This window comes from Terrapene carolina, unplaced genomic scaffold (assembly GCF_002925995.2).
Source record: "Terrapene carolina triunguis isolate 2854851 unplaced genomic scaffold, T_m_triunguis-2.0 Scaffold138, whole genome shotgun sequence".
In the NCBI taxonomy this organism is placed as follows: domain Eukaryota; kingdom Metazoa; phylum Chordata; order Testudines; family Emydidae; genus Terrapene; species Terrapene triunguis.
This window is the reverse complement of record NW_020664489.1, coordinates 4,308,256-4,335,480: the sequence shown is the minus strand read 5'-3', so window position 1 is coordinate 4,335,480 and position 27,225 is coordinate 4,308,256. Positions and strand designations below refer to the sequence as shown.

Below are 27,225 nucleotides of genomic sequence, written 5' to 3'. Positions count from 1 at the left end.
TAATCCACTTTCTTTATATTTTGAGATTACAAACCTGCCAAAAATCAAGAAAAATTCAGACTGGAGCACACTAAGCTTGTGTTATGAAGCAAGCTTAAATTTTACAAAAAAGATACAACAAATACTTCAAACCTGGAGTTTTTCAATTATAAATGTGCTACTAACAAAATGTCATCAGGGGACTTAGATTGGAAAATTGTCTTGGAAATCTTTATAATCCCAAACCAATCATCCTGAATATATGCCATGGAAAAAAATAACCTACTATCTGATCTGAGGCAAGTCCATTGTTCATGAAACTCATTTATCAATGTCCGCAGATACCCATCTGCCCTGATGCCAGATTGATTTTGTGCCGACTTCTGACATAAGAGCAAAGATGACCTAGAAGAAAAAAACTGGGGAGAAATAATTATCTATGACTTGAGCAGATGTAGTACAAGCTCTTCATCCTCTGCCAGAGAAAGCCCTGTATCTAATGGCACAAAAGAGTCCTCGTCGCTAAGTTTAGCCTTTTTCCTTCTCAGTGGCATTTCTTCTGCTGCTTTATTGCTGCTCTTGCTTCTTTTCCTTGTTCCATTCTTGTCCTCAAGCTCACTGCAGAAACAAATCAATTACTCTTTTTAACAACTGTGGTAATCAATATCATCATGCAATCAAACAATTCATTTTAAACAAGGCAAATTTATGGCCAGATAAGAGGCAAACATAAAATTGCTATTCAGAAGAGGAATTAAATGAACTCTGAATGTCTAAATTAGAATCCCTTTCACATAGAAGTGAATGTTTTGTTGTCTATTTAGTAGTTAATTGATTAAAATATATCAAGAAATCAATACTGGCGTTATACAATACTTGTTGCATTCTGTAGTGATAGAAAACTTGGAAAAGTTGATTTGGTGATACGTCAGTTGACCTAGACAACGGTCACAATGTTAGAAATGTCATCCAGAGCAGAATCCAAACTTTCTCAACATTCCAGAGTGTGGCTAAAGGGGTGATTTGGGCCCATCTCATTTGAGGCCCATTCAATGTTTTTAAAACATTTTCCCTAAAAATAAATCCTTGGAAACTACTACATAGGCCTTTGGCATGAGAGGAACAGAGATATCCAGCAACAGGATTTTTCAGCTGCTTTAAATGTGAGTTATAATGGCATTTCCTGGGCAGGATTTTATACTAATGGGGCTCAGAAACTGTGTTCTTTATAACAACTGAGAACAATTATTTATAGTCAGAGCAATCGGAAGGAGAGTGCATCACCGTCTCCAGAGAAGTGGGGGAAACAGCACCACATTTAATATTAGGGTTGGAAATAATGATTAAAAAACCACAGAAAATATGGAGAAGATGAACTTGAAAATAAAATGGCTTTGTGCAGCTCACATAGTTTTTCCTCCATGGACCATCTATGGCTTCAAACAACCACAGTCTACTTCAGAGATTTGCATGCACAATATTACATTAAGTACCTCCAAAATGTAAGCACATTTCAGCTCAATACAAGAAACACAAACATCGCTCTTGTGTTTCATGTTTTCCCAAATGCTCCTGACAAAAGCACAGCTTTTATTGTGAACCACTGGGTACGATAATCCTTACTTTTTTCCTAATTAAAGTCAGCACATGGGGTTTCTACATGATGCACCAAGAACAAATGCACGAGTCTAAAATTGTCTCAGGGAACCCATAGGGTTCTAACAGATCAATATGCCACACACCATTTCAAAATGCTAGTAAACACAGATGGCCCTATTGCTTTAAAACACTTGCTATCCAACCCATCAACACGCATACATGTAACTGGATTTGTTTTTAAAGTATTGTTAAAATTAGAGTTGGTTGAAAAGTTGTTGAAACTTTTATTTTTAAGAAAAATTGTTTTCATGAAATATTTTCATTTTGGTAGAAATGTTCCAGTTTTTCAATGAAATACCAAAACCAAAACCTGAAAATAATCGGCTTTGGAAAATGATTTTCTGTTACAACGTTTGGTTTTTAAAACTAAAACATGATTTTTTAAAAACTGAAAATGGTTTTTGATTTCAGTTTTTCATAAAATAAAAAAAACTTAACTTAAATTTTTTTTTCCTGAAACAACATTTGGCATTTTTTGGACAGCTCAGTTAAAATACCCAATAATATTAAATGCAAACTGTACATTAACTCAGTGATGACAAAGCAAGAACCGTACCAGGAAACTCAAGGTAAGGATGACACATGCCTTACTTCTTTCCCCTCCCTCACAGCTGAGCAATGATATTGCAGCTCACAAAGTATATAATTATGGCGTGCAGCGCCCCATGCAATGTCCAGTCACTTTGAGAAGTATTAAGATCAGAATGCTGGCGTTAACTGAGATTTCTTTCCTCTGCTGCTACTAATGTATGACATAAATTCCAAATATTAAAGACAAGTTCAGGAAGGAAAGTAATAAACATGAATACAGCCTTTCCAGCAAGATTTAAAGCTGCAAAACCCAAGCCTTACCTAATTTTTCTGCTTTTTATGTATCCACATTGACTTCAAATGATCCTCTTACAACTGTACTTTAGAAAAACTATTTCATGCTGTGCATAATTTCCTTACTAAACCCCAAGTTTAGATGCTCACCCTCCTCTCCCAACCTTTAAAAAGCCTCAGCTCCTTCTGGAAGAGTCCTGGACCAGCTTACAGACCCCAGGAAAATGGTCTTGCCGGTCCATCCTTCCCTTCTCCTCTGCCAAACAGGGAGTCAGCGTCAGGGACTCCAGGACACAGCTACTTGACACCCAAACACATGGGTAGTCACCAGTGACATCAGCAACTTCAGCAAAGGCTTTTTAAAAGCCTCAGCTCCTGTTGTACTAGGGCCACATATCAGAGGGGTAGCCGTGTTAGTCTGAATCTGTAAAAAGCAACAGAGGGTCCTGTGGCACCTTTAAGACTAACAGAAGTATTGGGAGCATAAGCTTTCGTGGGTGAGAACCTCACTTCTTCAGATGCAAGTAATGGAAATTTCCAGAGGCAGGTATAAATCAGTATGGAGATAACGAGGTTAGTTCAATCAGGGAGGGTGAGGTGCTCTGCTAGCAGTTGAGGTGTGAACACCAAGGGAGGAGAAACTGCTTCTGTAGTTGGATAGCCATTCACAGTCTTTGTTTAATCCTGATCTGATGGTGTCAAATTTGCAAATGAACTGGAGCTCAGCAGTTTCTCTTTGGAGTCTGGTCCTGAAGTTTTTTTTGCTGTAAGATGGCTACCTTTACATCTGCTATTGTGTGGCCAGGGAGGCTGAAGTGTTCTCCTACAGGTTTTTGTATATTGCCATTCCTGATATCTGACTTGTGTCCATTTATCCTCTTGCATAGTGACTGTCCAGTTTGGCCAATGTACATAGCAGAGGGGCATTGCTGGCACATGATGGCATATATAACATTGGTGGACGTGCAGGTGAATGAGCCGGTGATGTTGTAGCTGATCTGGTTAGGTCCTGTGATGGTGTTGCTGGTGTAGATATGTGGGCAGAGTTGGCATCGAGGTTTGTTGCATGGGTTGGTTCCTGAGTTAGAGTTATGGTGCGGTGCGTGGTTGCTGGTGAGAATATGCTTAAGGTTGGTGGGTTGTCTGTGGGCGAGGACTGGCCTGCCTCCCAAGGTCTGTGAAAGTGAGGGATCATTGTCCAGGATGGGTTGTAGATCACTGATGATGCGTTGGAGAGGTTTAAGCGGAGGACTGTAGGTGATGGCCAGTGGAGTTCTGTTGGTTTCTTTTTTGGGCCTGTCTTGTAGCAGGAGGCTTCTGGGTACACGTCTGGCTCTGTTGATTTGTTTCTTTATTTCCTTTTGTGGGTATCGTAGTTTTGAGAATGCTTGGTGAAGATCTTGTAGGTGTTGGTCTCTGTCTGAGGGGTTGGAGCAGATGTGATTGTACCTCAGTGCTTGGCTGTAGACGATGGATCGTGTGGTGTGTCCGGGGTGGAAGCTGGAGGCATGAAGGTAGGCGTAGCGGTCGGTGGGTTTTCGGTATAGGGTGGTGTTAACGTGGCCATCACTTATTTGTACTGTGGTGTCTAGGAAGTGGACCTCCCGTGTAGATTGGTCCAGGCTGAGGTTGATGGTGGGGTGGAAGCTGTTGAAATCATGGTGGAATTCTTCCAGGGTCTCCTTCCCAGGGGTCCAGATGATGAAGATGTCATCAATGTAGCGTAGGTAGAGAAGGGGCGTGAGTGGACGAGAGCTGAGGAAGCGTTGTTCCAGGTCAGCCATAAAAATGTTGGCATATTGTGGGGCCATGAGGGTGCCCATAGCGGTGCCACTGGCCACATAGCTATATAAACAAAGGTAGACATGGTCCATTCCCCAAAGAGTTTATAATCTAAGACTCATGCTGGTAGGTGGATCTTGTTAGCTGCAACCAGGAGATAGCAGAGTTAGTGTCACTGAGACATAGGTAACTAGGGTGTGGGACAGCGGAAGTCCTACAGGGAAACCCAAGGAACAGACAAGCTTGCAGAGAAAGCTTAGGCAGAAGAGTTTTATGCTCGCTGATGTTATGTGAGCCCAACCCCAGGAAAGGTGTAGATCTGGAGAACATATAGTATTGACTGCTGTGTTCAGAGGAGGGTAGAGCTCATCCACCTCTCTTTACTCTTCCTTTTACTTATCTGCAGCCCATCACACTTTGCCAGACTTCCTTCTATTTTCATCTCCCTGCTCTGCCAAACTCACCGATCCTCAGATCCTCTATTGCTTGCCTTGCTACCATAATATTAGTGCTGTACACCTCCTCCCAACAAAATCAAGTGAATACATTTCACTCAGTTTATAAACTATTATGAATCACGTAAAGAGGGAAAGTCTTATGCACTTACTGAGACCAGCCAGAGGAGCACATAACCTATCTGGGTTACCACATACCCTGTAACTCTTGTCTTCCTTTCTCCTGTCCATTTTTCTTCACACTTCTATCTTATCTAAATTAAGATAAAAGCTCTGGGGGCAGAACCACATCTTTTCTATGTTCTTTAAACCATCCATCACACTTGGGCCCTAGGTAAGAGCTTGTCTAAACAGTCAGTGTGTGGCAAGCCAGGTGTAAATCTGAGGTGCTCTAGCCTGCTACGTGCTAACTGTCCACTTGGACCCTGCTACTGTGCACTAAAAGTTCCATAGTGCACTTGGATGTATGGCTGTTTGAAACCGCAGTACGTCAAAGCATACTATGTAATGTTTAGTGCAACAAGGTCCACACAGCCAGTAAGTGTGTGGTAAGCTAGAGCGCTGTACATTTACATACTGACTCGCCACACACTAAGACTCTGGGTGGAAAAACTCCAAGTTACATGTCAAAAACCAACCAAACCAACCCAACCCTATGTGTTAAAGCAACATTAAGATGCAAGATCAAGCAATCAAAAGTTAGGAAATACCGAATTAAGGTTGACCATGCAATCTTAATTCAGCCCCCTTGTGTGTATTTATTATGATACAGTCTTTAATAAAATGACTGTATACCACTTTTTCCAGCCAGTCCCAACCTACTCCCTCAGCTCCTATTCCCAGTCTCCTTGCCCAGCCAGTCCCGTCTCACCTACCCCAACTCCCAGTCTTGTTCTCCTCCCCCCGATGCCAGCCTCTCCGTCTTCTCATATGTCCATCCAAGGCTCCTTGTCCCAATCTACTCTCCAGACTCCTTAGGTCTAGCTCTTGTCCTGCTGCATTTGAACCAGTCAGCTTTCTCCTCCTCACTACACGGGACGGGACACACAATATATTTTCCCCCATCCTTGTTCTCAGAAACACCTGAATTGTTTTGGCTGAAAATTTCCAATATACTTCAGCCTGAGGAACACAAATGGCTAAAAGTTGTCAAAGTTATAAGCAGTTGAGAATGGGGTCTTATAATGGGAAACGTCAGGCAACCTGATCATGCAATGTTACCAGCCCTGCCTGTGATAACATGGAACACTGCATAGTGGTCACTGCAGAAAGAAGACTATTAGAAAACATTGTTAGCAATCTGGGAAAATGAATAAGTCAAAGATTTTTGTGTACACTTAGTTAACATTTTGCCATTATTCAGTTTCAGTGCAGTTTGGCACACACACTGTACTGTAGATCACATACACTACTTTAAAGGTTATTTAGGGAATTAAGTGTTTCCCAATGATACAGCAATTCCAAGAGTTGCTTCATTAGAAACAATGTTTACTCCAAGTAACTCCCAATAATCAGTGCACACGTGTGCCAACACTGCGCAAAAAATATGGGGCTCAGTTGTATTTTAGACTCTTTGGATAAGGAATTTCCAAATCAGACATACCTGGACTGGCAGTAACAAAATTTGGACTCAGATTTTCAGCCCAACCTTAACTTTTGGGGAAGTGCAACAAATTGCAGGCACATTAAAATGCCTACATTATAAACCTTCCATAAACAGGGTTTACAATTAAAATGACAGCTCAAAATATGACTACAGTGGCACAGCCAAACACCACCAGAACACAGGTCCCTACGGAAAATATCAGCATTACAATATGTTCTTCCTTTTTCTAACTTAGTATAAAGAGAATGACAAAGTTTCTAACTTGCTGCCTGTCTTGCCTTCGTTGTGTTGAGAGTGCAGGTGTGTGATCCATATGTCTGCCTACCTGTTCTGTTCTTGTAAAAAGGACGAGAATAGACACTGCAGATGTCAACCTCTGCCTACTCATTAAAATGAAAAAAGGAGACCGGGGGAGGTGGGGAGGGGGAGAAGAAACACATGACACAAACACGTGTATCCATATCCCATGCAATCAAAGAACCTTACATTTATTCTGCCTGCCCAGTAGAGAATGAGAGGAGTTAAACAATATTGCAGCTCTCATGTAAGAAAGATTTTTAAAAAACGACATTTAAAAAACATGTTTAGATCTGTTGTGATTTTGGGTCTGTCAACCTTGCAGGTGTCCCTTTAAGCTGTTTGCTATTAATACTTAGTTTATAACTTCTTGGGGGCAAGGATCTTGCCCTATTTCTCCATGCAGTCCTTAGCATACTTTGGGTGCTATATAAACACTAAACAACATATGTTGACAGTATATGTACTTATACTAATGTCAATTGCAAAAGTTTTCCAAGGAACCTATTGTACACTTAGCACAGTTTATGGGAGTTCATTTTAAAAAGAGTAAGACTAAAGGCCTAATTAAATAAAAACAATCTTAGCTGCTTTGTCTATTATTTTCAGCACTTGAATAGGCTTTGAAACCTCAGTTGCATTCATAATTGACTGATAGTGCATCTAGGATGCTAGTTCAAAACAATCTTAGTAATTAAAACAATGAAGAAATAATACAAGGTAAGAAGCAGCTGGCTTATAATAAATACAAAGAAACCCCCACCTCAAACTGGAGATGGAGACACCATTGGAGTGGGGTCCTGCAAGGATCAGTTCTTGATGCAGTTCTATTCAATATCTTAATCAAGGATTTAGATAATGGCATAGAGAGTACACTTATAAAGTTTGCGGACGATACCAAACTGGGAGGGGTTGCAAGTGCTTTGGAAGATAGGATTAAAATTCAAAATGATCTGGACAAACTGGAGAAATGGTCTGAAGTAAATAGAATGAAATTCAATAAGGACAAATGCAAAGTACTCCACTTAGGAAGGAACAATCAGTTGGACACATACAAAATGGGAAATGACTGCCTAGGAAGGAGTACTGCAGAAAGGGATGTGGGGGTCATAATGGACCACAAGCTAATATGAGTCAACAGTGTAACACTGTTGCAAAAAAAGCAAACATCATTCTGGAATGTAATAGCAGGAGTGTTGTAAGCAAGACACGAGAAGTAATTCTTATGCTCTACTCCGTGCTGATTAGGCCTCAACTGGAGTATTGTGTCCAGTTCTGGGCGCCACATTTCAGGAAGGATGTGGACAAACTGGAGAGAGTCCAGAGAAGAGCAACAAAAATGATTAAAGGTCTAAAAAAACATGACCTATGAGGGAAGGTTGAAAAAAATTGGGTTTGTTTAGTCTGGAAAAGAGAAGACTAAGAGGGGACATAATAACAGTTTTCAAGTATGTAAAGGTTATTACAAGGAGGAGGGAGAAAAAATGTTTTTCTTAACCTCTGAGGATAGGACAAGAAGCAGTGGGCTTAAATTGCAGCAAGGGAGGTTTAGGGTTGGTCATTAGGAAAAACTTCCTAATTGTCAGGGTGGTTAAGCACTAGAATAAATTGCCATGGAAGGTTGTGGAATCTCCATCCTTGGGGATTTTTAAGAGCAGGTTAGACAAACACCTGATTCTATGATTAGACCTAGATCTTGTTACCTAGAAAACTTAACTGTATAACACATTTTAAATGGAACTAAGTTTTCCAGTCTCTGTAAAATCCAAAACAAGGGTTTTCACCAAAAGCTTTGTGGGAAGGTTATTCTTGAGTCAAACTGTTTCTTATTGTTACTGAAGAGGCATGTTGCTAAGTTAAGGGAACATGTTGCCAAAAAAAAAAAAAAGTACACGCATTTCAGCAGCCAATATGTTTGCCTATTAACTCCAGTCATGATAGAGCAGAAGTGGGCAAACTACGGTCCGTGGGCCACATCCGCTAGCCCCCGTTCCCTCCCCAGCTGTCCCCCCTTCCCCGCAGCCACGCGGGCTGCGCTCTGGGTGGCGGGTTTGCGCGCTCCTGACGAGCAGCGCGGCAGAGTGTCTGGCTCCGGCTGGGCAGCACGGCTGCCAAACATGCTGCTCTGAGCAGCATGGTAAGTGGGCAGGGACTGGGGGGTTGGATAAGGGGCGGAGGGTCCCGGGGGGCAGTCAGGGGACAGGGGGATTGGATAGGCATGGGATCCCGGGGAGCCTGTCAAGGGGTGGGGGTGTGGATAGGAGTCAGAGCAGTCAGGGGACTGGGAGCAGGGGGGTTGGATAGGGGGGTGGGGTCAGGGAGGGGGCAGTTAGGGGACAAGGAGCAGGGGGAGTTGGATGGGTGGGGGGCTTCTGAGGGGGGCAGTCAGGGGACGGGAAGTGGGAGGGGTTGGATAGGGGGCAGGGGCCAGGCTGTTTAGGGAGGCACAGCCTTCCCTACCCAGCCCTCCATACAGTTTTGCAACCCCAATGTGGCCCTCGGGCCAAAAAGTTTGCCCACCCCTGTGATAGAGAACAAGTGTGGTGAAAGGTAGATGAACAAGGAGGGAATCTAACATGGGAAGCAACTTGGGATGGGGTCATGAAGAAGCATAGAGACGCTTCTGAGAGAAATGGATGCAGAGAACCTCAAAACAGGTATTTTTAGTGCAAGAATACTGAAAATCATGGAACGAAGTAAGGTGATCTATTCAGTAAATGGCACGATTCATAAGGAAGAACACCCAGGCCAATATCCCTCTCCCTTTCCATTTATAACATTTGGAAAGCGGCATGTGCAGCTGGATTGCAGTCTTCCTTTGTGCTATCCAGTACAGTTTAGCTCTTCACTGCTGCAGCAGCCTGAATTATCCACACAGCTTCATGTAGCCTGATGGCCTAATTCACTCTGTGAGTGGCTATATTTGCATGGGCAGCAAGGTAGTAACAGCAGATTTCAGCGACTTGCACAATAATTCCTGTGGGCCACCATTTATACCCATGTTAACCCAAACACAACAAAACAGGTGTTTTCATTTCATATAAAAAGCAACAGAGGGTCCTGTGGCACCTTTGAGACTAACAGAAGTATTGGGAGCATAAGCTTTCGTGGGTAAGAACCTCACTTCTTCAGATGCAAGTGGGGAAGAAGTGAGGTTCTTACCCACGAAAGCTTATGCTCCCAATACTTCTGTTAGTCTCAAAGGTGCCACAGGACCCTCTGTTGCTTTTTACAGATTCAGACTAACACGGCTACCCCTCTGATACTTCATTTCATATATCACTTTTGCTGCACATGCATAATCACACGTCTTATAAATACATCTTTGACATGACTGCTAGCACAGGAGACTGGAATCTAAGAAGGTGGGGTTCTAATTCTGATGGTAATTCACTGTGCAATCTTGGGCAAGTAATGTTCTGCATCTCAGTTTAACCACCTATAAAATGGAGGAAACTGCTACTTACTTCTCAAAGATGTTATGGGGTGATAGCCACAAGAAATGACTTGATTTTTTTTTAATTGCTAGCAATGAATTCCTTCAGGCTTCCAAGTATGTCTTGTCAACTCAAAGTCTGTATTCTTTAGATTGTAAGGGCTTCGAGGAGGGACTGTTTGAAATAAAAGGCCATGTGCAGCTTCAAGCACATTGTCATTACTTAAATAATGATGTTTATATGATGCTTTGAGAGCCTCAGATAGAAACCTCTATTGTACGTATTTACATTTGCTATAGTATTTCTTGCAGGCTGCGTTTACCAGTGCTACACTGAAATGTTGCCCATGTAAATACAATGCAGCCAACAAGTTGCTGTGTAATTCCAGCATGTTTGGCAGTTCAACTTTCCTAAAGAAACTTTCAGTTAATAATGAATGAATCTGCACATAAAAAATAATTCAGAATATTTAAGAATAATTTATCCCTTAAGTATTGGCATTTTGCTAATCAAACATGTTGTGCCACAAACTTTCTTCCATATAATAAATTTTAATTTACAGGGCGATGGCAACAATTCTAATGAAGATTAATTACTGCAGTCCCTTCCATATAGCCCACTGCAGCTTCTTTCCAACTTACTGTCAGAATGCTACAGCATATAGCAATGATAATGAAAATATATTGTGTTGTGTTATTCTCTTTACTGGCCATTACACTGATGTAAATCAAAACTGTTCTAAAACTAGATTTATAAAAATAATTGAAGAAAAAGAGAAGATTTATCTACTTGTATTTCATAAGAAGTGTAATGGCACTGAAACCAAAAGACAGGATGAGTCTGTCCTAAAGTAGAATTATTATAGTCCGGAACAAGAAAAAAATAAAATGGAGAACACAGAACAAAACAAGCTGTTAAATGTTTCTCTCCATTATACTGGAGGTATTACAGAGGATTTGACGGTGGAGATAACCCAGGGCAGCCCACAGTGCTCTAACCTCTATGCTGACTGTGCCACAATCTCGCCTTTCTCAATACCTGAACCAATTCACTTTTCGTACTTCTTAGGTTACTTGTTCTGCTTGTTGCCGTAGGTGCTGCTGTTCGTTTAGTTTATTAAGTACTTTGCGTGCAATTAAATTCACTCTAAGTTTCTTAACAACCCAGACTTTTTGTGTTTCTCCTTTTGTATTCTGTATTTAGTAGTTCATTCAAATAGCCTGGGTAGGGTGGTTATATCCCCAAAGTACTTGCTTTAATTTAAAAAATAAATCTCCAAGGCCCCCAGAAGCTTCCATACTTTGCATGAACAACTTACTCAAACATTCTACATTTAATTGTTCTTTTCCTGCATTACTAAGTTTCCCTTCACTTTATGCATTATTCAAAAATTTTACAATTTTATCCACTATTGGCCTTACGTGGAGGCTGCGTTTAGTGGCCATGAGAGTACTGAAATGGGAATCAGAAGACCTGCGTTCTACACCCAATAGTTTCCCTTTGTAAGTCACAACCTCCATTCCAGTTTCCCTATCTGAAGAGGGGAGAATGAGTGTTGCGAGTATTCATTCATTCATGTTTGTAAAGAATTTCTAGTTCCTCAGAAGGAAGGTACTATACAATGAATTTTAAGTCTTATAGTAATAGCATCATCCTTTTCAAAGACCTATGAAAATAAAACTTGAAATAAGTATTTGCAATGAAAGTTGATAGGACACCACATACTGCCCATGCTTCCAGTCTATTTATATCACTGTGAATTATATTACCCTTTCTTGGGTATTGGCTGTTTTTCCTATCCCGTTTGGTATGAACTACAAATGTCAACAACTTACTGCCCAGTGTGTTTAAAATTTTTCCATGAAATGGATCCATCCTACCTCTGACGTTCAAACACATTTACTCCTTATCTGCTTAGTTTGACACCAGGCTTCACATCTTGGTCTCCTCTCCATATTTTTAAACTGTGCAGTACCATCTGTTTCAGATGCTCCTTGTATCTCCCATTGAGACACCAAGTCAGTTAATATTTTAATCTTATTATAAAACCATATGTCCCTCTTTCACTTACAGCTGATTCAGGTATTGTGTGGCTCTCTTGTTTAGGTACACTTTAACAGTTTCACATGCTTAAGGCCAGAAGGACCCATTATGATCATCTAGTTTGACCTCCTTGATAACAAAGGCCATAGAATTTCACTAAGATTCCTTCATCAAGCCCATATCTTTGGGTTGAGCTAGAGCTTATCTTTTAGAAATTCATCAATCTTGATTTAATGATTTCAACTAATGGAAAAATCCACCTTGTTTCTAGCTAGAAAGAGATTGTTCCAATGATTAACTACCTTCTCGATTAAACAAAACAAACCCACCCCTTATTTCTAGTCTGAATTTATCTTGCTTCAGATTACAACCACTGGATCTTTTTGTGTCTGCTAAATTAGATAGCTTTCTACTAACAGAAATCTTTTCCCCGAGTAGCTATTTCTAAATCATAATTAAGTCACCTCTTAACCTTCTCTTGGATAGACTTAATGCACTGATAATTACTCTCTCACTAAAAGGCATGTTTTCCAGACCTTACATCAGTGTTGTACCTCTTTTTTGAATCCTTTCCAATTTTTCAACTTCTTTTTTTAAAGGAACGGGAGTCAGTATTTTAATATTGGCCTTACTAATGCAGCGGTAATAGCATCTCAACACAGGGATGTTCCACAGTAAATTCACTACAAGTCACTTACTTACTTGGGCCCTGAGTCATGACTTCCTATGACCCCTCCCCCTTTCTCTCCCCCTTGAGCTGGTTGGGAAGTTTTCAACAAAACAATTTTGTGCTAGAAAATGCTGATTTGTCAAAACAAACTTTTTGTGGGAAATAGTCAGTTTCAGTTAAACTTTCAACAGAAAGATTTTTTCAGGTCCAGGATGGCATGTCTGGGTCATTACCAGAGAGAGAAAGAGAAAGAGACCCACCTGAGAATAGCAAGTAGCTCGTTAATGAGGGCAACTAGGATGTGGGAGATCCAGGTTCAATACCCCACTCTGCCTTATTTGGAGTAGGGATTTGAACCCGGGTCTCCCGCATCCCATTATTGATTATACAAAGAAGAAAAGCTCCAACAGGAAAGACTGCAGGTGACTCACTCTAGAATAGCTAATAGCCAGGTGGTTATGGCACTCACCTGTGATGTGTGAAACTGATTTTTAAAGAGATTTTCTGACCATAGTCATACTAAGTTCTTTCCTCCAGAATATCACAGGAACATCTTTAGATGGAACAGCGTGGCTTGAAGGCAAGTTAGACCATAAGAAAAGATATTGCAGACTAATCAAGAACGGTACCAAATCTAGTGGGTCAACAGAATCACTCACAGCATCCTGATTTAATGTGTTAAAGGAGGAGGAAGAAATGGCAACTTCACCTGTCATTGACATAGCAAACAGAGCTATACATAAAAGCAGCACTAAATGGTGACCTCTATGAGCACAGCTGTCAGATCATGGCAGACCACAGGACTGACTACAATACAAATGATACAGCTAATGATTTTACAGCAAGTATAATTTATTCATCCCATTTCCCCATCTCCCAATTCCAAGCTCTATTCCACTTTGACCTACCTAAGAGCTAACATAAAGATGAATAGTCCTACATATTAAAGATTAACTGAATGTAATGACAAGTCCAATCAAAACTTTGTTCTAGCTCACATTTTTATTTAAAAAGATTGAGGGATTTAAAATATTAGAAATTCAATTTAACTGCGCAATGAATATTTAGGATATCCAGCTGCTTCTTTTCCGCCCTGTTCAACCCACTGCAAATTTTTCACTTCATTAACAATTCACATTAAGATAGCCTTAAACCAAACATGATGAATGTTGCTAGATATACAAAAATTAATCGTATATTGCATGCTTGAAGTAATTAATTACTCATTTGGTAGAAGTGTAGTTAGAAGGATATTTTATTCAAAAGCAAATTTATCTAGTATATTGTACAACTCCCCCTCCCGCGTCCCGGTGAAAGAAATGTTGGGGAAAGAAAAGATTAATACCTTTCTTGACTTCAAAACCATGGACAGATGATCCATCTTTGAAGACGGTTGTAGGATGAAGCCTTATGCTTTGAATATTAGCCCTTTCAGCTGGATAGTTTTCCTTTAAAGCTAGCAGGAGTTGCTGCAGCCTAAGGTATTTCTATTTTATTCTAGCACTTGGGGCATAAATCTCAGAATATCAAAAGTATAACGGAAAAATGCAGTCGCATTTTCTAATTTCAAAGTCAGATTCTCACCATGAGCAACGGCCTGGTTATATATGGTTTTAGATAAAATCATTAGACAAATGTTCCAGGCACCAGAAGTGACTCACCATGTAATTAAATCAACTTTCCCAGGTGATGTATTGAGCATTTGTGTTGCCATAATGGACCCCCCTTTGCCCTTACTGACACCAAGGTTTTTTCCCTGCTCTCTTTCTCTAATCACTTACCCAGGGAACCCTCTTTCCCCAATCCTCATGACTTCCTTTACTCCTTTCCTGCCGTGTTACTTCTCACAAGACAAGCATCGTCTCTCCACATCCTCAAAATCCTTGATCCCACCAGCCTCTTCAGCTACCACCTGTGTCCCTCCTGCCTTTACCTCTAAGCTTATTGTACAGTCCAACTACAGACGCTTCCCTGAGTTCCTCTTTTCAAACTCCACCCTTGATTTGGCCCTTCAATCCGGCTTCTCCCTTCTCCACTTCACTGAAACTGCCCTCATCAAGGCCTCTCAATGACCTCCTCAGAACCAAGTCTCAGGCCCCCAACTCCACTCTGAATAGACAGTATTAAAGCAACTAAACCATCAAGACACTCCTTGAAATCTTATTCTTCCTTGGATTTTATGGCTCTGGCTTCCCAAGGTTCTACTCCTACCTCTCAGCATCTCCTTAGTGGGTCATCCCTGCCCTCTTCTTCCCTATTCTTTATGGAATACCACAGGGCTCCACCCATGGCTCATTTCTTTCTTTCTTTTACGCATACACTGGGTGATTTTTGCCACTCACCTGGCTTCAATTCCCATCCTTACACCACTGAGTCTTAAATCTATCTGTTCACTCCTGACCAGTCTCTCTCTCATTCTAATCCTTAATCTTGGTTTCTCTCTCTGATCTCTCTTTCTGGATGTCTCACAACCAGCTAAAACTTAAACATGGCCAAAACTGAATTCTCTCACAGGAATAAGAGAACAGCCATACTGGGTCAGTCAAATGGTCCATCCAGCCCAGTATCTTGTCCTCTGATAGTGACCAATGCCAGGTGTTTCAGAAGGAATGAACAGAACAGGCAATCATCAAGTGAGCCATCTTCTGTCATCCAGTCCCAGCTTCTGGCAGTCAAAGATTTAGGGACACCCAGAGAATGGGGTTGTGTCCATGACCATCTTTGCTAAGAGCCATTGATGGACCTATTTGCCACGAACTTATCTAATTCTTTTTTGAACTCTGTTATACTTTTGACCTTCACAACATTCACTAGCAACGAGTTCCACAGGATGACTGCGCATTGTGTGGAGAAGTCTTCCCTCCCAAGCCTTTCTGACTCCCCTCTTTCTCTGTCATTGACAGCATGATCACCCCAGTATCCAGACCCCATGACACGTGGGGGGGGAGGGGAGAGGAGGAAGGAGGGCTCTAACTTTTTTCACAGGCTCTTGCCTCCCCTTCCCCCCACCCCAATCATGGCAGTGTCCAAATGCTGCTGCTTCTTTCTCGGGAGTGTCCCTAAGGTCATCTTTAGCTATACCATTTAACCCTATAGCGTTGGTTTGTCTTTGTTAACACCTATTCAGCTCAAATGACTGGGGAAAACTATGGAGAATATTATATTATTTATTTATATTTGTAAAGACTCAGCACTCCTGCCTTTGCAGTTAGGGCTGAGGAAGCTTGCACTCCACTTCTCTAATCGTCTGGTAAACACAAAGACAAGACGACTTTCATGATATTTCTACAGTGAAAGGAAAAAAGAATCTGGCCTTATTCATAAAATCATAAAGCAGCAAAAAATGGATACAAACTTTTTAAAACCCCTTTGGCAAGTACTTTTAGTACCATCTCACTATAAAGTCCATGAAAAGTCTGGCTAACAAAAGGGTCTTACACTGTGCTCTGAAGCATGCCAGATTCTGATTCTGATGGAGTCCCATGACAGCAGGTTCCTGAGGCATGGTTGCTCCACTGAGAATGTCCTGCTGCTAGCCACGGAAGTTTAAACCCCAGAACTGACAGCAAAAAACAGCCCAGCAGATCATAATTCCCATGGCACAGAACTGACAACATGACAAGTTCACACAGAAAACCTTTTACTCAAGTTAGCAAAACTAAGCTAGTCAACTTTGCAATAATAAAAATAAAGCTAAAACTCCCTCAATTTTAACGGTCTGTGGTGTTTTCATGGCAAAAATATGTGAATATTAGGAACCGGCAACTTTTTTCAGTTCATGATGTGCTTTTGCACATGAAAGCTAGAGTAACAAGTGAATTTATATTGTACAAATTCCTCTGGAAGGGACACAGTTACAGGAATTGAATAATTGTAAGAATTTAAATTTGACTTGCTACTAAACTTTCAAATATATAATTTGGACTAATCATATTTTTATTACTTGGTAAGAATTTCAAATATGTATTAGCTTAGATAGGAAAGGAACATAAAAAGGCATGTGATGTCCAGCGACAAATCAAACTTACTTGAAATGTGACTTTTACAGCATGACTAGATTCCAAAAATCAGATTAAATGCATTTTTCAAAATAACTGATCTTTTGCAATGTAAAGTTATAATAAAGAGCAAGAAAACAATTTTCACTACTTTAGAACAATCTACAAATAAACTGGCCCTCTACCAATTTACATTTTTAATTTATTTATGTATTTAAACTTCAGCTAGGTACACAATGAAGTTAGTTAACAATTAAAAAAATATTTTTCCAGTATGGAAAATGCTCTTTATCATGCTACATTATTTTAAAGTTCTTTGCAGTGTTGTTGTGGCCATGTTGGTCCCAGGATATGAGAGAGACAAGGTGAGTGAGGTAATATCTTTTATCCAATGATTATTGCCTCACCTACGTTGTCCCCCACGTTATTTTAAAGTCATACAGTCATAGCTTCAGGAATATATTTACATTACATTTTGAGAATGAAAAATAATTGCTTGTGATAAAATTAGTTTAACATATGGCATGCTGTCGGCTGTCAACCTTAATGCATAGCACAAAGAATCCAAATGTTAAAATATATGCTGGACTTGTTAGCCCATCCATATATTGATTCTATTTTCTACATATCAGCACCAATGGTTGCCTCTTTAGCCCAACTTTTATTTATGATTCATTGCTTTGTAGGACTTGTGACATACCACAGGTACTAAACATTTCAGAAACATTCATTGACACATCAATTCTGTCTATATAGGGTGAACAAAAACTGCAATATTCAAAAATAAAAAGGGCTAAACTATACCCATGTGGACAGTTTATCATCTATGATCCTACTGGTGAAAGGAACACTGCCATCTTGAATTTAGCTAATTTAAAAAAAAAAAAAAAGTTTTAATTGTCATGTGACCCCATCTCAATTTCTGTGGTCGTAAATTAAGTTTCCCTGTTTTAAGCTTCTTTTCCATCTTGCTGTGTAAAAAGAACCACACAAGGCCAAATGACCAAGGCCCCAATCCAGCAAAGACTCATCCATGTGCTTAATTTTAAATACAAATGCTCATGTTGAACTTGGTGGGCCAGATCATCAGCTGTTGATTCCAATGGATCTATGCTGATTTATGCCAGCTGAGGATCGGCCCATTGGATCTACTCTATTTGCAAGCTTATATACAGTAACTCCTCACTAAAAGTCATCCGGTTAACATTGTTTCGTTGTTACGTTGCTAATCAATTAGGGAACATGCTTGTTTAAAGTTGCGCAATGCTCCCTTATAACGTAGTTTGGCAGCTACCTGCTTTGTCCACTGCTTGCAAGATTCTCTGGAAGAGTAGCCCCTCCTTGTGGGGATTAGAACCAGGGGGACCGGCATCAGCTCCCCTAAATTCCCTGTAAGGAATGTGGCTCGGCAGCTGCCGAGCAGCAGTTCAGGTGGCCCTCCCCCCACTGCCTTGCTGCTCCTGACCTGCCCTCTGCCTTGGAGCTGCTCCCCGGAGCTTCCTGCTTGCTGGGGGGCAGGGAGGGGAGAGAGAAGATGGGTGCTGATATCAGGATGTCCCCCTGCTCCTGCCCCGCTCTCCACAAAGCGGAGGAGGGGGACAGGGCTCGGGGACAGAATGGAGGGAGCTTGCTGGAAGCTGTTGCTTCCTGTCTGAACTGGCTGATCTGTTTAAAAGGGCAATGTACTTGAAGGGGGGGGTCAGCGTACTTAAAGGGACAATACACGTCTCTCTCACTCATGCATGCACCCCCCAGCACTTTGGAAAGTCAGCACCTGTGCAGCCGTGCATGTGCTGTCAGGAGGAGGGAGTGGTGCGCTCCAGCTGGATAGCGTGGGCTCATCATCATCATGTTCAGTGTTTGCAGGGAAGTGTTTGCAGCTACTGCCCTGCATCTGTTGTGTTTCCTCCCTCCTGCCTCAGTCCATGCTGCCTTGTAGAGTGTGAGGCTACATTAACAACAGCGTATTAACCCTTGAGGGCTCAGCCAAGTGCTAGTTCATCATTTAGCAGCACGGCATTCCCTGGGAAATATTCCACCCTCTTACTCCACCACCTTCACAATCATTCATTGCTGTGTACAACATTAAACTGTTTGTTTAAAATTGTTTAAAACTTATACTGTATATGTATATAATGTCTTTGGTCTGGCAAAAAAAAATTCCCTGAAACCTAACCCCCCACATTTACATTAATTTTTATGGGGAAATTGGATTCGCTTAGCATCGTTTCGCATAAAGTCGCATTTTTCAGGAACATAACTACAACGGTAAGTGAGGAGTTGCTGTATTTGCAGGACTGTGGACTAGCTGATTACATGGAATAGGGAGAAGTGCTGTCAGGTACACAAAGTAAAGAAAACAAAATAACAGAGAAAAATGCTCTCTTTAATCTTGCTTACAGTCATTTTAGTGCTCCAGAGTGAAGATTGATTTTTAAATTGACTGTGTCAAAATCCTCTAAAAATATTCTTATACAATAGATCAAGACTTTGCCAAGTCAGCCTTTACCATCTAAACGATAACGCAAAATTTTAACTAGTGAAATACAACAGAAAATTGTTAAACAAGTTGAAATGTGTCCTTAGCCTATTGCCTTTTCCCTACAGTAAGTATGCAAAAAACAAATAAAAAACCAACCAACCATCAATCCATTCATCAGTGGTCATTAGGAGATCCCTGTGGTAACTAGACATTTAAGAGGAGCTTAAGAAAAAGAGTTTTGTCACACTTAGCTGTTTCAGCTCTAAGCAATCAACCTCTAGTAGATGCATTCATCCAATATAGCTGGATGTCTGAGTCTCTACTAATACATTAAAGGCAGCTTGCTAATCATTTTAACAAACTCCTCCAATATGTGCTAAGCGCCCCCACAGTCAGGTCAAGAGGAGGAGACAGACTATTATTAGTATAAAATCACTCCCCTATACCCACCATGGGCTGACCCAAGCTATCGCGGAAGCTCAGCACATAATAGAGCAGGGGTGGGCAAACATTTTGGCCCGAGGGCCACATCTGGGAATAGAAATTGTATGGCGGGTCATGAATGCTCACAAAAGTGGGGTTGTGATGTGGGAGGGGGTGAGGGCTCTGATTGGGGGTGCGGGCTTTGGGGTGGGGCCAGAAATGAGGAGTTCAGGGTGCGGGAGGGGGCTCCGGGCTGGGAGTGTGGGGCTGGTGATGAGAGGTTTGGGGAACAGGAGGATGCTCCGGGTTGGGACTGAGGGGCTTAGAGGGCATGAGGAGGATCAAGGGTGCGGGAAGGGGAGTGAGGTGCAGGGAGAGGCTCAGGGGTGCAGGCTCCAGGCGGCGTTTACCTCAAGTCGCTCCCGGAAGCAGCGGCATGGCCCCCCCTCCGGCTCCTACACACAGGCATGGCCAGGCAGCTCTGCACGCTGCTCCATCCACAGGCACCGCCCCTGCAGCTCCCATTGGCTGCGGTTCCCAGCCAATGGGAGCTGTGGGGGTGGCGCTTGCGGCGGGGGCAGCGTGCAGAGCGGAGCCCCTTGGCTGCCCCTATGTGTAGGAACTGGAGAGGGGCCATGCCGCTGCTTCCGGGAGCTGCGTGGAGTGGCCCCCGACCCTGCTCCCTGTCTGGAGCGCCGGAATGGGGCAAGCTCCAGACCCCGCTCCCCAGCGGAAGCTCGAGGACCAGATTAAAACGACTGGCGGGCCGTAGTTTGCCCACCCCTGTACTAGAGGAATTCATTTAAATAGTTAGTTATTTTTTGTGGGTCTCCTTTTACATTTTCTGCTAATTCTCAGAAGGCTAGATTGAGTCTCCACACTCAGCCCTGAGTAGGAGGTGGCAAGTTGCTGCATCAGGCCAGAGGGTAAAACCAGGAAGAAACTGATTCAGAGTCAATGGGAAGAAGTAATTTACTGCATCTCAGAAAAGGATGCAAGCTTCCTTTCCCTCCCACTGATGCCTGGCCAGTTCTATAGGCCAGCATATTGGTGGGGAAAGTCATGCTACCGGCTTGTTTGTAGTAATCCAGAGTCAAGATCTGGGTAGCCCTACCCACTACCTCTCTTCTCTCCCTACCTTGAAGCCACATTAGGATTAGCAACAATCTAGCCTAGGTAATTTAATGAACCAAGTGCCACTGTCATGTTTTCAGGATGTATCAGAGCCTATAACAAAGGACCTCCTCTGTTTACCAAAGAAACACAGGGCATGAAATCCTGACCCCACTGAAGTCAATGGTAAAACCCACAATTAATTAAATGGAGCCAGGATTTCAGTCAGGATCTTTTGGCAATCCTATAATATGTGTATTGAAGAAATGCAGTATGCTAACATAACACACTTGGAATAAAAAGTATATTTTAAAAATACTTCAGGGAACTATTTTGAATTACTATATTTTTTAACCCAGGGTTAATTCCATAGCACATGTTTCTGGTCAGATTCAACTTCATTTGTATTGCTAACTATTCCAAATGATACAATTTCTCTGTTCCTCACATGCTTCATCTTAAACACATTTATTAAATATATTCCCAATATACTATATGACTTTAATATGACTTCGTTTTCTTTTCAAATAAAATTTGTGATGTGACGGTACAGAAATTTATTTCTGCACTTCACAATGAACTCCAGGGAATTAGTCAAACACTTTTTTGTTTGAATATTCTCATTGACATCCCTTTGACACTGACTCATAATCCTAAATCTAACATGGCAAAATAAATGAGGTTGCTTAGGCTAAACTCATAAGAGCTAATTTGTGTTCAGCACCTGCTCAGCCAAAAAACTAAAAGGGGAAGTCTTGGGAGCATTAAAAAACCATTTAAAATATGTTCTTGTTGCAACATCTAAACAAAGCAGCATTCAAAAGTAGAAACATCTCCAAATGCATGTGAGAAATGACCTATGGCAAAACAAGAAATATATACAGCACCTCTGCTGTATTTCTTTTGATGAAAGCTGAGCTAAGGCATTTTACAGATGCAAAGATATTAGAGTGTATCTTTTTTTCTGGGAAGAGAAGGGAAAATGGAAAAAAATGTGCTTCAGGTTAGAAAACATACCCATAGCTGTCTTGAATATCCAGATCAGCCTCTTGATCAGAACCTCTGTATTTATCAGGATCTGGAAGGGTGCTTGGGTCAAATTCCTCTTCACTTCCACTATAATCCAGAAAGGCCTCAGCTTCCTCTTCAACCTGAAGGAGAATGAAGAGTTACAGACTCAAACAGACAATTCCAGATTTTCAGCTCTCCCAGTACTAAAAGTGCTCTAAGGAAACACCACCACCTTCAAATTCATGCATCAAGACTACTGCCCTTGCAGTCAGGGAGAACTGATTCCTTTCATTCTCCATCAGTGGTGTTCTCTCACTGCTAGTAAGGATCAATGTTGAACAAAGAAGATATTCAAAAATAAAACCAGAGAATTTATGTTCAAATGTTGCATTTTCAAACAATTCTGTTTAAATCTACCAAATCCAGAAAAGGTTTTGGCAGCAACTTAAAAACACCCATCTGAGAGCAGATGTGTGACGAGAGTTTTAAAACTACTGAATGTATTTCTGAGAGAGTGTAAAAAGACATGGGGATGTGCACAGCTTAATCGGTTTTGTAGCATGTGTTTTACGAAACAGACTGATTTAAAACTCAGTCAGGTTTCCTTGCAGCTATAAGCCATGACATGCCGAAGAGTGAATGCAACTTAAGGATGCATTAACTTTTCAAGGGAGTTCTGATAGCCACAGTGGATGAGAAGTGTTCTCCAACCCTACCCTCTCCTCTCCCTGCCCACACTAAGTCCACATCCTCCCCTTGCACATACTCAACACCTCTCAGAGTCCTCTGCAGAGTCTGGGAAAGTTTGGCGGAGTCTGACGGGTTCCTTAGAAGTGTTGAGTCCATCCAAGGGTCTTGGGGAATATACTCGGACCTACTGCCATCATAAATTTTACTAGTCTATCTGCTTACAGGCATGGGGTGAGAAGACAGACTGAAGGGAAGATGTGGCTCTACATGCACGCAAATCAAACCAACCAGAGCTTGTAGACACCTCTAGGTAATTTTAAGCAATATGAATCCTGGATTCATTCATTCTTATACTGAAAAGAAAACACGAAATACAAGTATAGATAAACAAAGACATTGCCATATTTTCTTTATGCACCTAAATAGCACTTGTATGACAAGAATTCCCACAATAATATTCTTTTTTAAATTGCCTTTGACTTTACAGTAATTTATCATAAAAATGTACATGCTTGACATTTAATGATTCTTTTATTTCTATTTTCCTCTTTTCATCCATCTCCAATCACTGTATTAGGTATGTGCACCCCTCACCAGAGCAAAAATCCCTTTGTGCTTTTCCCAGAAAAGTTTTCTTGAAGATCTTTGGATGCACAAAGACAGCAAGGAAATAGCAAGGAGAGTGTGAATTAATCACCACTGCAGGAATCCCCTTAATGTTCCCCACAACGAAGCTCCCACAGTGTACTGAAAAGGTCATGGAGAGTGAGCAAGCGGAAATGAAAAAGCAGGTTTTCTGTTAGAAGCAGCATGCTCAACATTAGTGCATTGTGTTCTAGAGTAGTTCAAAATACCAATAAGGGAAACTGTATGGTTGGAGTGTGGTGTATATAAACCACTAAAAGCAATGTGAGGCCCAGGCTGGGTCAACACTAAAAAGTTAGGTTGACCCAGCTATGTCACTCAGGGATGTGAAAAATCCACACCCTGGAGTGACACAATTAAGCTACCATCAGTGCAAGAGAGTGCTATGTTGATGGAAGAATTACTAACGCCAGTGGAGGAACTCCTCCTATCAACGTAGGTAGTATCTCCCCTGAAGCACTATACAGGTGCAGCTGCAGTGTTGCCACTATGCCGCTGTAGTGTTTCAAGCGTAGACAAGCCCTCAGCAGCACTGCAAACTACCTAAGGAAAAATAACCAACTGAACAGCATATATGATTGCCATGAATCTCAGATGCTACTTCACAGCAAAATTACAAAAATAAAAACGTATGGAAGGTGTTTTGGGAATTAAACAATAGTTATCTCACAAAATTACTGTTCTTTAGCTCATCAGTTGCTATAGTATTTTAGAGTCTTTCAGTCAGAGGCGGATTACCATTTTGTGGAACCCTGTGTCAGGACAACTGGGGGCCCCTCCCCACCGCTTCCGCCCGCCATGCTCCTGCCATGGAAATGGGATCGGGGCGTGGAGGCTTACCCAAGCCTGCCCTCCCGGCGCTCCTGGGCAAGCCCCCGTGTCCCAACCCCACTCCCTGGCAGGCGCGCTGGGTGGGCGGAGCAGGTTGGGGCCCGGGCACCCATTTTTCCCAGGCCCCCCAATTGGCCAGGGCCCCTGGGCACGGGTCCTGTTGGCCCAGTGGCTAATCCGCCACTCCTTTCGGTTGAACATAACAAACTCAATAGTACTACAACAAAAAGATAGTTTGGAGGTTACGTTTTTGATGAGTTTCCATGTCTAAAAGGTATTCTAGATTAGATTACAGCACATTTACATTTTTTTAAAAACATCCCTCCCTTTCTATCTGTTCTTGGATACAACTGCTGGATCTCATATTCACTAAGAAAATTATACTTGAAATAAACTAAGACAAACAGTAATCTTAGTTCATAGGTTCCAACGCCAGAAAGACCAGTGTGATCCACTCACTCGTCTGACCTCCTGTATAACACAGGTGGTCAGTTGTGGCATGAAATAAAAGGTTTTGTAATAAACGCATATGTGTAAGTGTATCACAGAACAGTGTGTTCTAAAGGTTTTATTGGCACTCATTTGTGATGATCTGTATAACTCACTCAAGTCACGTAGATATTCTAATTTTATGAAATAAAACATTGATATCACATCTTGCTATCACGTATTCTCTCATTATTTGTGTACACGTACACACAAGGGAGACACATGCATGGTATGTAGATCTAAGTTTGTGCTTTATGTTCTCATTACAGATTCATTTTGTAGACTGAAACTTGCAAAGAACTTCTCAAGATAATATTCAAACTGAATTACAACTAAAGAAATAAATGACAAAAATGCCATATTTGTTTAATCAGAATTCATAAAGTAGTATTTGATATTAAGAGTATCACCTGTTGTATATTTATTAAAATATTAATAAATGCTTATATTATTATACATCTTCCACAGATTAATAAAAAGCTCATTTTTCACTCCTGCTTCATAAGTTTCAGTCATATAGTCAGGAAGCAGAAACTATGTGACTGAATTTTCACATAATCCACTGTGAGTAACAAATACTGAGCAGTTGAAGCAAACAAGTCAAGCAACCCATAGAATGAACGTGTGTCAAAGTAAATTCAGCTAATACATATAAGTATTCAGCAAATACTTACAAATAAAGAGCTACATTCACAGAATTAGGAGTGGTTCTTTCTAAACTAATCAGAAAATGGATTAAGTTCAGAACAGATGGATATTTTCACCAGCTCTAATTTAAAAAGCACAAAGTAACTTTCAAAGTTCCATTAGCACAAATGAGAATAAAGTTTTGTCACAGAAAGAAGGAAAAGTTAGAGGTCTAGACTACTGAGGGAAATAGGACCTAACAGACCCTGCGTTGCTAAACTCATTCTGCCAAGGGGGAACAAATTATCATGTTTAACTCTGGCCCATGGACTGGGTCTACTAATTTAGATAAAAAAGCAAGCTACCCTCAACCCCAGGGAACTTCCACTGATATCAGAGAGAATTATTTGCACAAAGACTTAAGGACAGAATATGCCCCTGGCTCTGCAAACACTTATGCACAGTCCCATTGAGTTAAATGGGACTGATCTTCGAACAAACCTAGTCATCACATGCACCTTTGCTGACTCAGGCCCTATAAATGTAGGCCCGGTCTTGTAAAGCATTTAAGCACGTTTAAACATGTGAATAGTTCCCTTAAGTCACTAATACGCTTTCTACCCTTTGTTCATTTGGCTATTTGCAAATACAGTTACCCAATTTGCATTGCAATTATTTACATATATGCATAAATTAGTTGCAGGATTGAAAACTTAAGTTATTTGAAAATCTTACCCCTACGTCATCATTAAACTTCAGAATTAATGTGCCGCTGGATTAATGGTATAGGTCACATCTTCTAGAGATGTTGAGGTAGGCTAAGACAGAATGATACCAGCTCACTTTAAGAGGGTATCTTTGTAACCATGTGGACTAGCAACTACATTATTTTTGTAATCAAAAGCCTGTGCCCCGGAGAATGCAAACATGTGACGGGGGTTAGATAAATACCACAAGCAGGCTAGCGTTCACATCCAGGTCAGGAGTTTGATAGCCCTGTTCCAGAAGATACACAGAGGCTGAAAATCTATTAAAGAAATGATGTTCATTGAATGGCACTTCACCACCATATCTGACAAATAAGCTCAAAGTCAAATGTTTACTTGAATAGGACAACCTTTGTCCTCTGTTATATACTAGCTAAAGCATTTTTAATAAAGTGAGATAAAAAGGGAGGGCAGAAAACATACCATGAAAATGTGTGTACACATAGAAAATGTCTTATGAATTAACTTTAGTTCTTATCTTATTACATTAAATTATCTTGAATTGCAATTTGTATGTACAAACACTTAAGCCATTTACGGATTCCTGGAGGGGGAATTATTTCTGTACTGTCAATTCTATCTATAGTAATTTATATAATGCATAATGGTTCAGTTTTTCTGTTTGACTAAGGAAACTGAATACAAAAGTATTGTGTTTTGTTTAAGAATTCTTGGTCTGAGTTTGCTAGCAGTTATTCTCATGAAATATTCATCTGACTATATTAAAACACTGAATACGTCTTGAGATCTGTCACCTTTAGCATTCATTAATGATGTACTTGGCCTCTGGTAGTAACTGATGAGGAATGCTTGTGATTTTAATACTAACTATACATTAAATATATATATATATATATATAAATTATTAATACTGGTAGTAGATTACCTGATGCAAGTGCCTAATTCTATGCAAACACCTTAAATATGCTTAAATATGCAGTTGAATGGCGTTAGCATACTGTTGGCAGAGGAGCCCATGTTCTCTCATTATCTTTCCGAGTGGTCTCATGTAAACACTGAAGAGAATTATTTCAGCATTTCCATATTTATTGCAGCATTCTGTACCATATCTTTGTGTCAAGCCTGGTTATTGCACTGCTGATGTAACACTATTACCTATACTCCCGTATACCCTTTTACCATGTAACAGAGACAAATGAATTTATGTTGACAACTACTCCTGTCATGGGCATATTTCAGAACTACAGAACATACAGAAGTTGTACGAAGTACTATATTTCAGTTTCTACTTTTCAGAATTAAATAGGTTGCTCACTCTCCAATCTATCTCAGTAGCAAATATACCTTTATATCTACAGATTATATCTCCAGGAAGCACTTAATTTACCTTGTTAGGGGTGTGTGTGTGTGTGTGTGTGTGTGTGTGTGTGTGTGT

At 40.9% G+C, this 27,225-nt stretch overlaps 1 protein-coding gene across 1 annotated transcript in view; it reads right to left on the bottom strand.

The window, feature by feature from the left end:
• Window positions 1-81: 81 nt before the first annotated feature.
• Window positions 82-27,225, bottom strand: part of DDX10 (DEAD-box helicase 10) — a 339,719-nt gene continuing 312,575 nt past the window's right edge. Inside the window, exons 17-18 of the mRNA XM_026653416.2 lie at window positions 21,787-21,920; window positions 82-597 (exon numbers count right to left, since the gene is read on the bottom strand). Of these exons, the coding sequence (XP_026509201.1) occupies window positions 417-597; window positions 21,787-21,920 (315 nt within the window). The 3' untranslated portion in view covers window positions 82-416. The remainder of the gene's footprint in view (window positions 598-21,786; window positions 21,921-27,225) is intronic.